Genomic DNA, 19,287 nt, shown 5'->3' on the forward strand with positions numbered 1-19,287 from the left:
GTTTTTTTTGGGTCGCACAGAACATTTGACATAATTGATCGATCATACAATATTGTATTTACAGCCGAGGATTGATTCTGATCATAGTGATGGCAACCTGTTCTAACAGTGAGGCCTGTATGGCGCAGGCCAGTGGTTGAGAAAATCCACATGGGCAAACACTGCAACATGACATGAGTGGTTATTAACTGGATTTCATCTGTTTGGTGACTGAATGATGTTTGCATGAAACGTCAGGTCGCTTTAAATTTAAAAAATCGCGTGACACACACGCTCCTGTCAAGAGACAGACAATTGCAAGAGATTTTTCATATAAGAGACACACTTATTTATTTTAAAACATATCTGTGTGGCTACAAATACACAATTATGTTGGAACAGTCGTCACAAATGAGTCCTTGGATAGAAGTACAGTGCGTCTCACTTGTGCGCCTCATCATCGCCGCGTCCAGGCTTGAACGCGTGTAATGGGAAGCACTGCCTCCCTCCTTCATGCGTAAATTATGTAGGGCAGGACGGGAATGCTGTGCTACCTCCATTTGAGAAAACCCGGCCGATGAATGTGAAGGGGAAAGGGGAAAAAAAGAAAACACAGAAAGCCGTCTTCAAGCAGCGTTTGGCAGAAGAGGAGTAGCGCATCTCGACTTTGCTGTTGTGCAGCTGAGGAGAAGAAAAGATGGACATCACGGATCAAGGAGCTCAAATGGAGCCGCTCTTACCAACGGTAGATCGACACGCTATTGTTATGTTCAGTTTCATAAAATGTAGCTTTGACTCTGAGACAAAGCTGAATGGAAGCAAATTCTCTTTAGAATAAAGCACTCGAGATCATCGTTATGATTCATATTCAATATCTGTGCGTCAAAATGACCCATATTTTGACTGCTTTACTGGTGTCGCGTGGATATCGTGACAAGCATGGACGTTGCGCACCACAAATTGACCAAATTGGTGTTTTCGCAGCGTGCACAATTCATATTTGCCCAAGCAATTATCTCGGTTTCACCACAAACGCCTACACACAGATGGCATTTGTGATGCACTGCACAGGTTGCTACAATGTTACACAGCGGCTACAGTTATGTGTTTGCATGATAAGGCTCCTTTGATGTGTTGCCTTTCAGTCAAATCACAGGGTTTACCAGTCGACCCAGTTTTTATACTCTGTATGAAACCTGATCAAGCTGTTGCTGTATGTATACAGCGCTGAGATGGGAGCATGAAGTGTTTGAGCAGTGAGGAGACGGGAAAGATATGCCTCATCAGTTTGATATAATCAGCTCACTGTCTTGCATCTGTCCATGAGGAGCCTCACTGGATTATTTTGATTTATTTATTTGGCCTATTTGTGCGCAATTTGAGAGCAGAAATGTATAAAAATCACATTCTTTCACATTATGGCAGTGGCGTGTCTAGACTTTTTTCTTTTTTACTGGGGTGACCCAGGTTGGGCATGAAGTACGAGCCATGCTGCGGGAACATGCGTCAACATAGCTTTAATTTAACATGTTTGTCTCAACTACCTATACCTTCTTTAATTACAACAAACATCACGGTGTCTTACATTCCTGTTATAGTTTAGTTTAAAAGATGAATAGAGCTACCAATCACAACACAACAGTGACACCAAACAAACGTAAAATAAAGCCTTCATACTTTATTAAATTGCTCCTCCTAAAGTAAAAAGTACAAGTACAAGTACTCAGCCTACATGGAGCGGATGCTCTACTCACTGAGCTAGAGACCGCCCCTGTATCAGTTTGTTTGTGGGTAAAATTAGTTAGGCTAGACATGACTCGGGTACATAACTGCCTCTGAGGTTTAAGCACCTATAAATGGAAATTTAGGGCTGCGTCTAGCCCTGACAAAACGTTGCAAAACGTATATTTCAACAGAAACGGTGGTGCGTTGAACACCATGTTGTGTTACGCAGGCGCACTGCCTTCTAATACAGCAGGGTAGAACTCAGTTTAGTTACATGCTATATGTTCATTGTGTGAAATAAAACAAAAAATGTACAAACAGTCAGTAGATATCTAGCAGAATTTGGTTTAAGTACATGACGCTGCTGATTCGGCACACCTTTGACACACCCACCAGACGGGAGAAAACATACCTCAAAGTCTGTTGCACACTATTTCACAACGTTTTTAGGAAACATGAACATGCACCCGTTTACAAACAGTTCAGACTTACTGGGCAGTTAGCCAATCATAAGGCGATGGCTCCTGGGGTGGCCTTTCAGATTTCAGGGCCGTTGCCACCCCAGGCCGCTCCCTAGACGTGCCCCTGTTAAAATCCCAAACCATCAACTTGAGTGATAGAGAGTTTCTATCTGAGCTTCCCCCACATGTTGATGGACTACAGTAGGGGTCAGAGGGGTCGAATCCCCTGAGGTCTGAGGCCCCTGAGCCCGCCGGCAGAATCTCAAACGTCTCAAACACTTGGAGGCAGAGCCTGCGTCTGAGGTCAGCCTCTCCTCATTAGCATTCAGGTGCAGGAGAAGGAAAAAAAAAATGTCCGCCGCCTTGTATGCACTGTCAATGCCAGAGAGAGATAATGAAAAAAAAAATATATTGCTTTGTGCTCACCATGTTTAAAAGCAACGATTGCTCTGGAGGCAAATCAATACTCTCCTTGTTCTATTTGCGGACGTGTTACATGAGGTCTTAGTTTTCCGGAGCTTACAGTTGAAGCCTGACAGCAGGGCTGATGTGGCGTGGGATGGCTGTTCAGTTTTCCCCCGCAGTCTCTATGCAGTGTGGTCTCTGTCATTGTAACTCACTGCTACGTCCCCACTGTCCCTCCGCCTACACAGCAAGCGAATGTGTTGTCATGGTTTCACCAGGATGTGTATGGGTATGTGAGGTGTTAGAATTTCAGGGAGTCCTCAGTGCAAAACAATGCCAGAAAAAACGGTACCCCATTCTAACATGTTACCAGGTTCCCAAGGTCACGCATGAGAGCGTGTTTAATTTACAGCAGGAAGGACTCCATCTGAATGCCTCATTATGCAGCTACAGTGCTTTATTTCTCCACTGTTTCATGTAGGGACACTTGAGTTTTCTACAGTAATGTGTCCACACGCCTTGTTGTGTCCCGTTGTCTTACTTGTTTATTTTGTTCTTTGACTTGCAGGAGCAAAGTCCCCAAGAAAATAAAGATGTGGTGAGTACATCTCTCATTCTCTTCATCTGACGTGAAAAAAGTCATATTGATTTGCTCAGTAATACCGATGATAACTCAATGCAGCACTCGTTAAAGACTAGTTTGAAAACCCAGCTGGGATGCAATCAGGAAATCAATAACAAAAACAATAAAATAAGAAATATGAAGGCCAAGGCAGGAATGATAAAAGTGAGGTCATAAGAAACGTGCTGACTCACACCTCTCTTCGAGGTAATTTTGTGTCTCTGAGATCAGTTTTTGTCTTTTTGTAGTAATTTCTCTGTCTCTGAGATCACTTTGAGGTCACTGTGTCTCTTTGCAGTTCCCTTGCATTTAGTTGTGTTGTTTTTTGTTTTTTTTGTCTTTTCTTGGTCAGCACCTGTTAATTTGACCAAAATTTTTAGTTAAAAGGTCAGTGGGCCCCCCTGACACCATGGGCCCCTGGGCCTGATAGGCCCCATGCAGTAGTCTTTCCATGCTCTGATCTGATCACATTTTGCAGTTAATCCATGTTTTCTATAATCTGTAATCTACGGTAATATTGCACAACAGTATTTGTTTGTATATCTTTCATTAGCCAGCTTGTTAAGCAGATGTTGTGTGTTTTTAGACACAATTGTCACACATGCCACTATGCATCTGGCAGCCACGCAAGGCTGAGAGCACATTGGCTAAATAAATAATAATAGATAATGGGAATTAAGTGCAGTTGCTTCGAAGCACTCACAGGATACGAGCGTAAACAGGCAATTGAGCCAGTCGCGGAGAAGAGTTTTGATGCATGCATGTCATCTGTTCTGACAAAATATTGCTTATGCAACTTTGGGCTGTGAGCCAGACTGAGGACAAGACCGAGCACAAAGTGCCTGCCAGTGGCTCAACTGTGAATCCTCCACTTAATAGAACTTCATTTTCTCCCCGTAAGACTTCAATGTTCCCAAATATCGTGAGGATGCAGGGTGATGTTTACCGCCTTTGTTGTTCGATAACTGTGTTCACCCTTGTCCTCCTCGGGAGTTGAGGTTACTTTTTAGATTATTTTAATGTAACGATCATAAAATAGATTATCTTAGGTCTTTAGATAAATGTAGATTTATTTTGACATGAACCCCTTAAACTCAGTCATAATGTGCTTGATTTACTGTACAAGTGGTGGCAATGTTTATTGAAACCTTCTTAAATAAAGCCACGTTTTATAGGGCATAAAGCTGCTTATTGAAAAGTCAAGAAGTATAGAATATTTTGTGTAACCTTTAGCAATTTTACATTGAAACAAATGTTTTGAACTAGATTAAGTATAATAGTTTGTTTCAGATGACTCTCTCCAGAGAAGCACTTGGAAAACATTTTGGTAAATACGTTTACACGCTATTAACTTTCTTGCTTAAAGTGAGAGAGAAGTTTAATATCAATCTTATGTCTGTACCCTATTTATGAAGTTATAGCCATTATCTTATTATTTGCATTGTGGCCCTGAGAACTCAATGCACCATGCAAATAGACAAAACACAGGCACCACAAGAAAATATTGTCAGAAATTTGAAAACATGTGCAGAGCATTGAGAAGAAATGCTTTCCAGATTTGACTGGGGTGGCCCAAGTAGGTCATAAAGTTCTTGTGTGTGCGCATACACACATGTAGGAACAGCATTAAAATAAGTTTTCTGTCTCCACTACTCATATCGACTTTAATCAGTCACACTGCAGTTTCTTATGCTCCTTCCATCACAATATTAATTTAAAAATCTACAAATTTCAACACAACAGAATGGCACTATACAAATGTAAAATAGTGCTTCAATTCTGCTTAAGTCCTCAGAGAAGAATTATAGCCTACAGGCTAAAATTGGCTACATACAAAAGAAAACAATGCACATTCAAAAACGCAGTCACAGTATGAACTACCAACCAAATTAAGAAAAATAAGCCTTTGTAGGACAAACATTGTATTGACAAAATTGTGCAAAACTTCAACTCTGCAACATAAATCTCTTACAGAAAATGTGCTGCAGAGAAATGTCACAAAAGCAACTAGCTGCCCTGATGCAACCATGAATGTATAAAGAAAACTGGATGCAGAGTTGCTCGGTGAAGTGTGAAGCCATGAAAGTTTGACTTCCCTGCTGTGAAATTACCTTGATCTTCTGCATCGTTGGGCACATCGAGCAAACATGCTACAGCCTTTGTCAGATGACTGGCTAACTTATGGTTTAGCGCCCCACTAAGTCATTTTGTGGGAGTTGTGACGCTCAGAAAATGTATCCATTGATTTACAGACGTCTCTTTCACAGTTGAAGTCGATGTAAGAAAATCTTTTTGGGCTCAGTAGCATCACCTGATGGATTTGTTGACATAACTTATAAAAGGAATCACTTTGCTTAATTTGCTTAATCAGTTAAAATTAAGTTACTGCTGTCCGTTCTTTCACTACAAGAAGGATTTGTTTACATTTTCAAATACTATTCGTGCCATCGTACTGCAGCTTATTTTGACCTGTTTCAAATCATAAATGAAACTATTTGCAGTTTGTTATCATCCCATTTTGCAGGGATACTCAACCTGCTCTGCTCGGGGGCCACTTATGCAAAATGACAGGAAGCCAGGGGCCAGTTGCAGCAGCCCCATACATGTTTTCAAGATTTTAGGACATTTCTAGGGTTTTATGGCATTTCTCGGGTTTTAGGGCATTGCGATGATTTTAGAAAATGTGTCAGATTTTAGGATGTTTGTAGGATTTTGACACATTTCTCAAATTTTAGTTTCTAGGATTTTAAGACATTTCTAGGATTTTAGGACGTTTCTCAGATTTTAGGACATCTCTCTGTATTTAGGATGTTTTTCGGATTCAAGGACATTTTTTGGATTTTACGATGTTTCTTTGATTTTAGGACATTTTTCAGATTTTAGGACATTTCTCAGATTTGAGACATTTCTCAGATTTTACAACATTTCTAGGATTTTGGGACATTTCTCAGATTTCTCTACATTTCTAGGATTTTTGGATATTAAGGATATTAGGACCTCTGTCGTGGGGTGCGAGGGATCCTCCACTGGCACTTTTTTTGATAAACAGGCTCTATTTTGATGCTGTTCTATGCATTGTGGCACCTTATGTGTTATTGTGAATTAGACAGTTCACAAATTAGCACTGGAGACTTACGCTGAAGTGGCTACTTACGGTTTGGCACTCCATTGACTTGAATAGGGATGAACTGATGCAATAGCACGGCTTCTCTCGACTTTCTTAATTTTATCGGACTGAGATGACTGTTAAGAAAATGTATCTGCTAGGTTATAGACTCAGAAATCTCTTTCGCCATATAATATGGAAAAGTCTTTTTGGGCCACATGGCATCACATGATGAATGTAGTTTCACTGTTTGGCCGCTCCGAAAACTTCACTGTGTGAATCACTTTTTAGTGAGACTTAGTGGTTACTTAGACTTTAGTGGTTATCTTGTCGTGGTACTTGCAGCACGTTTCTGTATTTCCTTGTGGGTTTTTTTGTATTTGCAGAGTTGTCTTAAAACGCTGCAAGAGTTGTTAAATTAGTGAAGACATTCTCTTAATTTGCTTGTGTTTTGTTGATTTGATTTCTTAATTTGGACTAGAAACAGTCTTTTAATTCCCGTTTCCAGTCAGTTTATTGGCGGCTGACTCCAGCTTCATTGTTAGTGTACCTAAGTAACCTTGTTTGAACTGCTCCTGTAGATGATTATATGAGCAGTTGACAGTATTTTTTGTGGCTATGGTATGATTTGTGGTGCAGCTACAGAGAAAGATCTTCTTTACAGGCATTAAACTTCTGTCAACAACTTCTTGAACTTGATTGGACCTGGTCCTGGATTTGACTTGGACTTGAGTGCTGTGGTCCTAATTATTACCCTGACATAACAGCCGGCTCTCTGCCAGGCTGTCCAGTTAGGGGCTGGTTGATTGGCAAGGTCGGAGCAGATCAGTGAGAACAGACGGAGGAAGTCTGCTGGAGGAGCCCGGGCTTGTTCTTTTGAGCGTGGTGTTCTTGGATCAGTGTGAAATCTCTGTTTGACTTGCTGATCCAACTGTGCAAAACTGGCAGGCAGGCAGGAAGCCTCCCCACCGCAGCTAGGAGCCTAGACCGGCTGTGCTCCCTTTCCATGGTTAATTATAGCAGTGTCAGTGGGGAGGAGGGTGAAGAGGGCATGGAGGTAGGTAGAGGGAGAGGGTACAGAGCTGGATGAAGAACGTGAGAGACAGATGGTAAGATGAGGAGAGACACAGAAAAATCAGATCTTGTATTGTAGGGTGATTTTTCTGTCCACACATCATCTTTGCCATTAAAAACACACAATAAGGAATATCAGATAAAGCACATGACAGCTGCTCAGGCAGTGCAGCAGAAATAGTTGCTTGTTCCTCCGTATCTGTTTCTAGCACACCATGCCTCGATCACAGTTTCGCTGACAATGCACTACAGCCAGAGAGCAGCCTCTTTGCCTCAGGTAGGTTGTGCAGACACGCACCCTCAGACACATAAAGATGCACATATACAGTGTGGCTGCAATGCCAACCCTGCTTACTGCTGCTTCTACGTGAGGTGTGTAGTGACCGTGGCACATGTCAGGCGCACCGGGGCTCTGTGAAGCCCCTCAGACAGGATGGTGTTGTTTGACTCCCTGCGACCTAAGGCTTCTCTTAGGTAACAGAGCTACAGAGCAGAACTGTGCACAGCACAGCGTCAGTGATGTCAGAGCGCTAATCTCTCTGGGGGGATTGGCGGATGGACGCTTGTCAGAAACATTTGATGCTACCCTGGATGAAAGCCGTTGGCGGCAGAGGGAGAGGCAGAGTCGGAGCTGCGCTGAGCTCCCTGCTTTTGTTTTCATGTTGTGCTCGTGGAGGAGTGAGGCTGCTGCCATATTCCAGCATGGGAAGAGCGGCTGAGTAGAGCGGTCGAGGAGAGGAGCGGGTTCGACTAATGGCCCAGCAGAGGAGCTGACTTTATCTTTGTCTGCTGTTCTCTCTGACTTTGACACACAATCCCAAACACACACGCTGAGATCAGAGTGGGGCTCAGGCCCTGAGCCTTAGCCTCTTGTCTTACCATTGCTGCAAGCACAAGGGGAGTTAGCGGGCATCCTGCCCCAACCTTACAGGAGGCACACCATGCTCTCAGTGGACCACAACAAAGGATTTATTTATCAGGTAGGTCACTCTAATCTTGCAAAAGTAATCAAGCTGGAAGAGGGTTCGCATTTTGTCGACTTTGCTGTACTTAAAATTGGAAACAGTTAGCCACCACTCGGCAATTTTGGCAACATGCACAAATATACATTTGTCAACCAGTCAAGCCTGATTTGGATCCACTCTTGTTGAGATTTAACGGTGGCTTTATATCACCAATGTTGTCTGTAAAAAGCTTGCATGTGATTTTCTAACCGCATGATGTAAATGCTTATATAGTTGATGGGCTGCGGGAGGCTCGCCTCTTGTGCTGCAGTGAGGGCCAGTTGTGCTGATGTGCATGTGAAAGGTCCCGCGGAGGTTGGCTGACAGATGGGACTGTCATTCTGGGGCGAGAGAGGAGCTTATACTCGCAGTACTGACCCCGGTGATCTCTGAGGGGAAACTGGCGAACAAAAGCCAGGAACACTGGATATGTTTGTGTTTGGGCTTGTTGTTATACATGTTTTCTGGTCTTTTTGTGCTTTTGGGACATGCAGAAAGTTTTCCTACCTGCTAGTTCAAATCTTTGAAGATTCTCAGTCTCATTCGCTGGTTATGGAGGGCAGCGTTCACCCTCCATATCTCACTCTGTCCCACAAGGTTAGAGAGAAGTGATGATGTAGAAATGTTCCCGGCATACTTAGCATATTCTTCCCTGTGATGCTGCCGATGCTGATCCTGCTGCCATTGCCACGGTAACCACGGCCATCTGTAGGGATGAAAACCATGACAACAGAAGCCGTGAGCCAATCACAGGGCTTGTACAGCTGCTGCTAATCCATCTCCCCTCTTAGCTAGCTACACGCTATAGAATCTGGTTTCTAGCACATTTACAGTAAAAAGTCCATTAAAGCAGATTGAAAATAAATAGACAGATTTACATTAAAACCCAGTCGTATGGATTTTGCATGAAACGCCACCTGCTTGGTTATTTTCCCAGCTTTCTGTGGAAAACGCGTGCAACCTCTGATATGATTTTCAGAGTGCAAGTTCTGGCCCACATCTCATGCTATAGTAATGTAAACATTCATCATCTCTGACGATGTGGAAGCCTCAGGAGAGATCTCTGACGAACACAGAAAGGAGGTCACATTTCTGCTTCTCTGAGATCATGTGCACAGATTCCTGGAAAGGAGCTTGTGAGAATCAATATGTCTGTGATTTATACTGGCCAGAAAAATGGAACAAAAGCTCCCGGACAAATCAGGTGTTGCTGACACTTGAAGACGTCCTCTGTGTTGTTTTATAACTAGTTACGTATGAAAGATAACATCACCTGATAGTTAATATGGCCAGCCAGTGTTGCACTGACGTTATATGTTTTTTTCCATTACGCCTTGTGTTTTCTCTCCCACGTGCTGGTGGAAATATGAAAAAAGATATGATTTTTTTCTAAAGAGACTTTTATTGTTGCTTTGCAGACTAATCCACTACTGTATCTCTAACACGAATAGCCAAAGCATTAGTTCTCAATTCTAAAAACAAAATCCAATAAGAATTAAAGCTGCAAGCAGCGATGACAGGGCCCTCGTACCCCCACGTCTGTCTAGGTGAACTTCAGCTAAAGCGATTGTTCATTTCTGTGAAAGTTGGATAATGCACGCAGAGAGTTTGGTACCTGAAGTAAGGTATTTCACATGATACAGTACTTCCAGCACCCACTAGATTGCATTTGAGGGCACATAAATTCCACGTAATCTTGGTGTACATAATTTGTAGACCAAACCATGAAACTTTCATGTTAATTAATTAATTAATTAATTAATATTAAAACAAAAAAAAACCTATTTGGAGTGTTGAGTTTGAACCTTATCCAGGGCAGGTTAGTTTTTGCTTCTCAGAGAAGAGTCTGAAGTGCAACTTTAAACACAGCCGAAATGTCTGAAGGTTTAGCTCAGTTGGTTAGAGGGCTCGCCTGCAGACTATGAGATCATTCAGGAGACAAGGGGACAAGCGTGTGTTTTTTAACAGTTTGAAGTGTTCGTTGTAAGGTACGTCATTGATGACTTATATCAGAGCAGACAGATATATCAGCGGATATTTTATTTTATTTATGCCATAAAAGTCAAATGTCACCTGTCCCAGATAAGACTTGAACCGGCAACCTCAGGCAAACAAATCATCTGATTTACCCACTGAGCCAAACCTCCAGACACCGCACATGTTTTTGACATCCTGTTGGACGAGTTCGCAAAAGTACGAGGCCTGAAATCGCCAAAAATGAGCACAAAATTCAAAACGGCTGACTTCCTTTTGGGTTTGGGGGGTGGGTCCAACAGGCTTTTTTGTGCGTCTGAGCATGATACATAAGTGTACCGAATTTCGTAATTGTAGGTGAAACTGGCCATTTGGGCTACGCGTTAGGGGGCGCTGTGGAGCCATTTTGCCACGCCTATTTCCGAAACCACCAAAATACAATTTTTTTTGCCAGGCTGGACCTCCAAAAATGGGATTCATTGTGGAGAAAAATAATAACTCCTTGCATTCCAAGAGGGTCCTCGCACCGGTTGGTGCTCGGGCCCAAACATGAATAATTAAATATTAATAAAAAATAATAGTGTTTTTCATTTTATTTTTCTCTCTATTCTGTATTCCCACTGCTAATTTGGAAGTAATTTTGCCTTAAACACATTTCTGCTGCCGTAGTACTTCTGCTGTCTTTACGAGCATGCTCTAAATCTGTCACAGCGCTGATAGTTGATTGCTGTATTTATATGTCAGGAGGTGTGTGTAGGGATGAACATGATCATCAGGAGCAGAGTATCCCAGGGAATTTCATAGATTTTTCACAAATTTGGGCTATCCAGGGCACAAAATCTTGCCTTACGTTTTTATGTGCACAGTCTTTTATAAATTGCAGAACAGACACAGTGTTTTTAACTTAGTTGTTTATCTTTTGGACTGATAATTCAGATCCGAGCTGAAGTGCTCCAGCTGGAAGTCATGTCAGAATATCTTTGAGCCTGTTAGATTCTTGCTGCCTCTGTAACGCTGACTTCTTTCACACTTTTCACCCCCAGTGTGTTATGCAGGCTCTAATGGAATGCAGCAACTTCACAACAGTTAAACATTTCAAGAAAACGTAACACTTAGATATAAAGTAAACATAAATATCAGTTTACAGTCATATTTCCTTTTTCAGGATTATTTTTAAGTAAGATCAACACGTCAGATTTTACAGCGTAGTCATTAAAAGTACCCTCGAACAATTCCTGCTGTCATACAAACAACATCCGTCAACAAAGTCAGTCACCCATTGACTGTCACGACAGTAGCTCCAGGCTGAACACCGCTATGACAAGCCGAATCAAATTCAGGCTCCGGTTTACAGCTGGGCGCTCTACTGTACATGTGAACGAACGCTGACTCGGCTGTCACTCTGGAGGAGTTTCAAGTGAGTGGCGTTCACCTTTAACTGCACCATGACAGAGAGGTCAGAGTCAGAGGGAAACTGGAGCATACTGTGGAGGAGATTTTAGATGTGTGAGATGGGGGAAAATGAGCCTTCTTCGGGTTGTTTTTGGAGCAGGATGTTCCTCTGAGTTCAAGCACACACATTTCAGGTCACTTTCACTCTTGGCTGGGTTTATTTTTGGACTGTATCCGTTGAAAGTACACCACACGATGTTGTGTACAGGATTACGCCAAGGGTACACCGCAAGTTTTAGTCATCCTTTGTCCCATGTCAGGTCACGACCAAAAAATGAATATTCAGTATTGAGTGCAGTGAGGACGGTGAGCGTAGGTGTGTGTACGTGAAAGAGGAGAGATTGTTCTGTTTGGATGTTTTTTTTGCTTTCCCACGATCGTTGATTCGATTTCAGCTCAGCAGTTGGTCATCAGATGTGTTCGCAAAAGCCAGAGTGGAGGCTGCCTGGTGATCCTGAGGATACGCTGGCTTTGTTGGCCCTTTTCGGGGCAATCACTCGATCCTCCGCGGGCACTGTTGAACAATGTCAGGCATGAAACTCATTAGGAAGAGTGGTCGGGACACGGAGTCAGGTGTTGAGAGGTGCCGGATGGATTGGTTAAGAAATGCCTCGGGTCATTCTTTCGTATAGAATGTATCTGGGTGGCCCCGGGTCTGAAAATGCATCGCAAAGAGCATGTTGATTAAAAGATCTGCCAGAATGATGCTTTTAAGCAGCAGGAAAAAAATTTGAAACTTTTCCCTAACTTTTCAGGGACCCAAAATTAAGCTTTTTTTTTTCTCGCCCCACTAGCTCATAACAAATTCAACCTCAATTCATAATTCGTAATTTCAGCGTGCCACGTGATATGTTCAAGGACCGTCACAGATTTGAAAATCCAGCAATTATTTCTAATTTTACAGTTTCTGGCTATGATAAATGGGGTAATTTTGGTAATTTTTATGAAAAAAAAATTCTATGAAAAACAGCCAAGAAAATAAAGACAAAAAAACCCTCACAACATTTTATTGAAAAATAAGGAAAAAAAATTGCCATTTCTTAAGTTAACATTTCTTAAAGAACCCATTTTATAGTTTATAGTTATTTTTAAATATTTATTATAATTTTATATTTATGTTTTTGACTGTTGCAGTAGTCTTACCTCTTCCAGAGTATTGATTTTTTGACAACTCTAATATCCACAAAGTGTTGCATGAGACAGATCATCATATCATCATATAAAAATCATATCGCCTCTCCTCCTCTAACTGATTCTAATGGCAATCACTCGAATCTTCCCCAGCTAACCGAGAACAATCAATCAGAGCAGTGGAGGCTGTAATGCAGCGGTCAATCATGTCGATCAAAGCAAGTGAACTGTCAGCCGTCAGGTCAAACTGTCAAACTGAGGCAGCGCCGAACAAATATACATACGATTCTGTTACTGCGCTGCCTATTTCTTGCCTCATATGTTTTCAGAAACATATTTTAGTTTGTGAAATGAGAAAGTTTGTGACCCGGCCTCTGTTTTTATGTGCTGCTGTGTTTGTATATAGTTTCAGTTTTAGTTATTATGAAGAAAAGTTATATTTCTAAAAGTTACCAACTGCAGCTCTCATCTCAGTTTCACAGTATCTGTTAGTTAGTTTGCTAATATTTGCCACCATGAGGTACTAATCATACCTGAACACACAAGGCTTTAGCTGCACAAACCTGGAGCGTATTAGATTGAGCGTGCATTTTATCTTCTGTGAATTTAACATTTTATTCGTAAGAAGGTTTTTTTTTTTTCTTTCAAAAGCTAACTAGTATTGCTGTAATAAATTTATTGATAATAAGAGCTGTCAGATGATTAATTTTGTAATTGCAGAATTAATTGCAAATAACAGCATTGTTTTATCACGTTTTCAATTCTGTTATTTTGCATTATGAAACAGTTAAGAAGTCCATAATGACATGTTGCATAAAAGCATAAAAACAGCATGGACATGTTTTTAAAGGAGAGACTCATGGGTACTCATAGAACCATTGTTATGTATGGACCTTAAATGCATTGCAATTCATGCGTTTATGTTGATAGACCTTTTAAAAATAACAAAATCCAAATAGTTTCTTGACAAGAAATCCTTAAAGACAAAATGAGTAAGTTTTTCCTTAAAAAAAAACAACAAAAAAACCCACCCATAAATATAACCCATGATCAGTTGTGACCCAATAGAAGTATGTGGCGGTGTCTGCAGAGACTCTTCTCTCTGCCTGTCATTTCTGATTTTGCTGTTTTTGGGACATTTTTTGGGGATTCACCCTCAGGGCTCTGGTGTGTAGCCCCCGACTTAACTTGAGGGCAGGACTCTATAAAATGTAGCGACTGAGGTGCCAGATCAGAAACAACTTTGAATGATGAGAAACAAATCATTTTGCATGAAATAAATCAAAAATAAACACCAAAAACAACTGAGCAAGATTGTCCGTGTCAGTGCAGGATATTGACTTTGAAGCTATACTGTATCCATCGACAGCATGTGCGTTGAATCAAAATCAGATAAGGTCTTTTCAAGGTCATGATGCTCTACTTCCCATCATTATTGCACGAATGCTTGCACAGTGAGCACATACAGTACACACACACACACACACACACACACACACATGAACTCCTAACACAGAGCGACATGAGAACATCCTCTGGTCCTCGCTTCGTGTCCAGGCCTGAAGCCTTTTGCGCCTCTTCTTCCCCTGTGTATAGCTCGTTTCTCCGCACTGCTCCGCCCCATCACACCACTGCCTGCAGAGGAACTGTGTGCAGGATGCGTGTCCCTGTGTGTACAGTACATGTGCTGCATTCAGTGTACATGCCGTGCATATAAGTAGTGAATGTAGGACTGTGTGTTCAAATCAATAACACAGGAAAGCAAACAGGCTTATGATGGAAAAAAAAAAGCTTCACAGTGGAAAAATGTAGACATAATGTACATCCATGTTAGCATGCACCTATTCATCATGCCGGTCACATGTCTGCCCCTCCTCCACATCTCCCATCCCGACTCCCCTGGAGTCTTGGTCACGTGCTCTCTGCTGCCGTCCCCCCTGAAACCTTCATCAGCGGCCGGCGGGCCAACCGAGAAACGGCTGATTTAATTCTCTCCGCCACACAGGGCCCTCCATCACTGATCCCACGGTCAGAGACAAGGTTTTAAAGGCTGGCAGATTAATCTCAACCCAGATTGGCAAGCAGTGATGCGACTCTCTGGGCTGGTCTGGGGTCAGCACCATGAGGTAGAGAAACCTCTGTCTATAAATAGAGGCAGGGACCTGCGGGCAGGGGATTCTGGCTCATGTCGTACTGAGCAGGGTAGAGCTTTGTTTGGGAAAGGTCAGAGAGGGCATCACATCAGGCTTAGATATGTCATTTTTTCTGATCAGCTGAGGAAAGAGGTGGAATTCATTCTTTTTGATTCACAGTGTTTGTATTTTGCTTTCGAAAAGATTAAAATATTTAGTTTTTAGGCTTTATTTATGCAGGAAGTTCATCTCAGTTAAGACAGCTTTGAACTATGAGGATTGCTGAGGATGTTGACTATCTCAGCAATGTATATACTAAAGCCTTGAAACACTGATAGACTATTTCCTCATTCTTATTCTGAAGTATCTAGAAACCAATTTCACAAGCATTTCTGTCTTTCTACTGCAGAGACAGCCCAGTTTTATGAAAAGACCGTCTGTCCAGCAGTGAAATACTTCTTTAACCGTGTCATTTGATTTATCATTGCAGACAGCTTCTACACTCACCACAGTGAGTTATATGAAAAGGTCAGAGGTCATCTGTGACATCCAGGGTTTGTCAGCATACCTTTGTTTTCATTTTAAAGCAGGGAAACTCAACTTGCTTTACTGAGGGGCCACTTTTGCAAAATGACAGGAGGCCAGGGGCCAGTGGCAGCAGCCCCACATGTTTCTAGGATTTTAAGACATTTCTAGAAATGGGGCACGTTAGTAAGCTTTTCAGGCACTTTTAGGATTTTAGGACATTTTTAGGGTTTTTTCAAACATTTTAAAGATTTTAGGCTGTTTCTAGAATTTTAGGCACATTTGTAAGATTTTAGGGCATTTCTAGGATTTTAGGATGTTTCAAGTATTTAAGGACATTTCTAGGATTTTAGGACAATATGGACTTATCCAGGACCTCTGTTGGGGGGGATCCTAAACTGGCACTTTTTTTGATCAACAAGCTCTATATTGATGTTGTTTCATGCACTCTGGCACCTTACGTATACTAAAAATAAAAAAACAATTCCCAGTGTGAATCACTTTTTTTTTTATTGTGAATTAGAAGGTGGTTCGAGGGCCACACAGCACCCTGTCAGGGGCCAGGTTTGACCCGCGGGTTGGAAGTTGGGTATCACTGTGCTGCAGTATCCCTTTGTTAACTGACTTATTCCAAACACCTGATCATAGTCAGTATATCAATGTGTGTGTACTTTGTTGTTTTTAGACTGAAATACAGCCACACTGTTTCTTTTCCTCAGTGAGTGAACATTCGAGTGTTACAGTCTGCCTTTCACTCGTTGATCTACAGTGGTGCAGTGACCACTGCAGTGCTAATGCAGGGGAGATGCAGGATAGATGTGGGAGACTGTATTGATGGCTATTGATGTACTTGTTGGATATGTATTAGATAGACGGATGAGGTTGCACACAGTCTAATTCACTATCACGCAACATTGGTTTTAAAATCCTCATGCTCTGGCTTTGAATTGCACACTAGCTGTGTTTACATGAGTGTAGTGGTTCGGGGACACACTGTGTTAGTGAGACCGAGGGAGGTTCCCCGAGGACGCGCTCGGCCAACCCTCTGCTCCTTCCCGAGGCTTGTCACAAACACTCATGTTCTAGCAGCCGTCACCATCACGAAGCCGAAAACCAAGACATTTATTAGTTAATAGGCAATTTTGTCAGGTCTTTATTTAGTTAGTTTGGCCACACTGGCGTTGGGATATTACCTCTCTGTCTCGAGTGCTGATTATGTCTGTGATTCCTCTCACAGTAGATGGCGTGCAGCGGTCAGTCTGCGGAGAGTCGGATCAGAGTAAATTGGAATGCAGCAGCACGGACAATGACAAATTAACACATTAAGAAAATGTCAAAGTATCTCAGATTACCATTAACCATCTGTCAGGGGAAATCTAGGGAAGTCTGTCTACTGGGACTCCATAATGAATCCTCATCTGGGCCTCTGTGTGTGTGTGTGTGTGTGTGTGTGTGTGTGTGTGTGCGTGCGTGCGTGTGCTTGCATGTCTGGGAGACTGCTTGCTCTGTTAATTCTGCTCTATACAGTAAGCCCACCATGTCAGCACTCTGCATCTGTCCACACACTCCTTTTGTGCTTCGGCTTGTTTCTCACATGGTTTGCCATGTGTGTGGGCGTGTGTGTGTGTCTGTGTGTGAGAGTGATGTACAACCAGCGCTCTTGCTTAATCTCTCAGGGATCAGGGATTGATGGCCAGCATCAGCCACCTTTAGCTCGTCACAATACAGTATAGCCCATCCCTCCTGTGACAGTTATGATTTGATGCAGTTATCTGCAGCCCAAAATGAAAAAATCCTGAGCTCAGGCAGACGTACTTCCACTCTCTATGCCTGCATTATAAACTAACCAAAGACCATCGTGTAATCACTGCTGCATCCTCATCCAAACATTCCCATAGTGGTAAATCCATTAATGGCATTATCACTCATATCTCGCCCATAAATCATATGTAGGCAAATCTGACTGAAAGGACTGAAAGCATGTATAGCAGATTAACGTGATCTCATCTCTGCTCCTTATAGAGTTCCCCAGGGATGATGTTTTTCTGTAGGCCGACCAGGAAGTTAGTTTCACATTGGTTCCCTTTAAAAAAGCCTATAGGGGCCACCTCTAGCTCAGGCCCAGGTTTGAGTCCGACCTGTGGTCCTGTCTCTCTGTGACTGTCCTATGGATAAAGGGAAAATGCCCCAAAAAAATCTAAAATTAAAAAATAAGAAAATTAAATTACTGTAGAAAATTTCATTATCTGATGAAAAACCGGATTAGAAATGCAGCTTTGCAGAAAGTGTCTCGTGTAAGGATCAGATGGTACGTTATTAAGGAATACATGCAGTATAGGCTCATATAATATCTTATCTTATAATAATATCTTACCTGGTACAATGCAAACCTCCTGCCCTTTGCACCCACCACATTGCACCATATTACACATATATAAAGCATCTGTAGGTATGCATATACATTTTGTCTCATATTTTTCTTATTATTTAATTCAATGTACATATTTCTTATTCTGTATTTTCTCTTTGTACTTCTTCTTTGCACCGTGGGCATGTAGAGAAACATTGTGGCTGAAGCTCCAGGCTCCCTAGATTCAGGACTGGATAAACAAAGCTCATCAAATTTATATATTTGAGAAATTGATATGTTCCCTGAGATAACAACAAGATAAATTCACCAATGTATGGTCAATATGGATTGACTTTATGAAACCCGGAGAGACTCTTTGTGAGAAACCTGTGCATAATTTGAATACTAACATCCCTCTCACTTGTTTTGTAATGTACAAACTGTTGTTTGGTACCAGCAATTAATTTTCATTTTTATTTTAATATCTCTTTTTGTGTTTGTAAACAAAATAACAAGTAAAATTGTATTTGTGTATTATTTTTTAAATTAATTTATTCTCTCTTTATTTTGGACATAATAGAGATGTCTGTCTTGATTCGTAAAAGAAATTGACTTGAACTATGATGTTTTCTTCCCCCCTATTTTTTTCTCCTCTTCTCTTGTTTTTATTTATTTATCAACCTAGTTTATCATAAAGCACTTAATTTTGATTGAAGTGGGACTTTGATTTTAAGATATTTAAGATATTCCTTCACATAATAGAGATAGCTGTCTTGATTAATCTAAAAGAGGTGGACTCTTTTTAAAAAATCTATCCATCCTCTTGTGCTTTCGCGTTTTTACATGCTAACTAATTTCTTGGCTTGTTTTTTCATTAATTACCGTTAAGCATTTGAGTTTGTTGCAATTTATAATCCCCCCAAAAAAACAGTTTATGTAGGTGTGTTTTTTGTAAATCAACTGGCTGCTTATAAAAAAAAGGAAAAAAGAATTATACTTTGTAACTGAGAAAACTAATGCAGGGTTTCAAACTGTTTATACACTCACAAAATAAAGTAAACTGTCTCAGGAAAACCCGACAATCTGACAGCAGAGTGAACATCCCTGCCAATGTCCAGCGTTTCCCTTAAATACATTTTTTGTGGACTTATCTATTGTTTTACATTCAGGTCAGCTTAAAAACAAGTAACAGAGTGACTCAACTTAGCAAAGAAAAAAAAAGAACAACACCTAATGACCTGTTACAACACTAATGACCTGATGCAGAACACGGACAGCAAATACATGGAGGACGTCTGGAGGGCAGAGAACACATGATCCTAATGATAAACACAACTCACACACAGA

At 41.4% G+C, this 19,287-nt stretch overlaps 1 protein-coding gene across 4 annotated transcripts in view; it reads left to right on the top strand.

Moving 5' to 3' along the window:
• The first annotated feature begins 416 nt into the window (after positions 1-416).
• Positions 417-19,287, top strand: part of LOC121962653 (sodium-driven chloride bicarbonate exchanger-like) — a 58,147-nt gene continuing 39,276 nt past the window's right edge. For 2 of the 4 annotated variants that reach the window (XM_042512884.2, XM_042512885.2), the window contains exons 1-2: positions 417-724; positions 3,139-3,168. In XM_042512884.2, coding sequence (XP_042368818.1) covers positions 677-724; positions 3,139-3,168 — 78 coding nt within the window. In that variant the 5' untranslated portion in view covers positions 417-676. Of the gene's footprint in view, positions 725-3,138; positions 3,169-7,892; positions 8,353-19,287 lie in introns of those variants that run through there. The other 2 variants (XM_042512886.2, XM_088074134.1) reach the window with 2 other exon arrangements.

This window comes from Plectropomus leopardus, chromosome 24, assembly GCF_026936395.1.
Source record: "Plectropomus leopardus strain MGB_pleo_1.0 chromosome 24, ASM2693639v1, whole genome shotgun sequence".
Lineage (NCBI taxonomy): Eukaryota > Metazoa > Chordata > Actinopteri > Perciformes > Serranidae > Plectropomus > Plectropomus leopardus.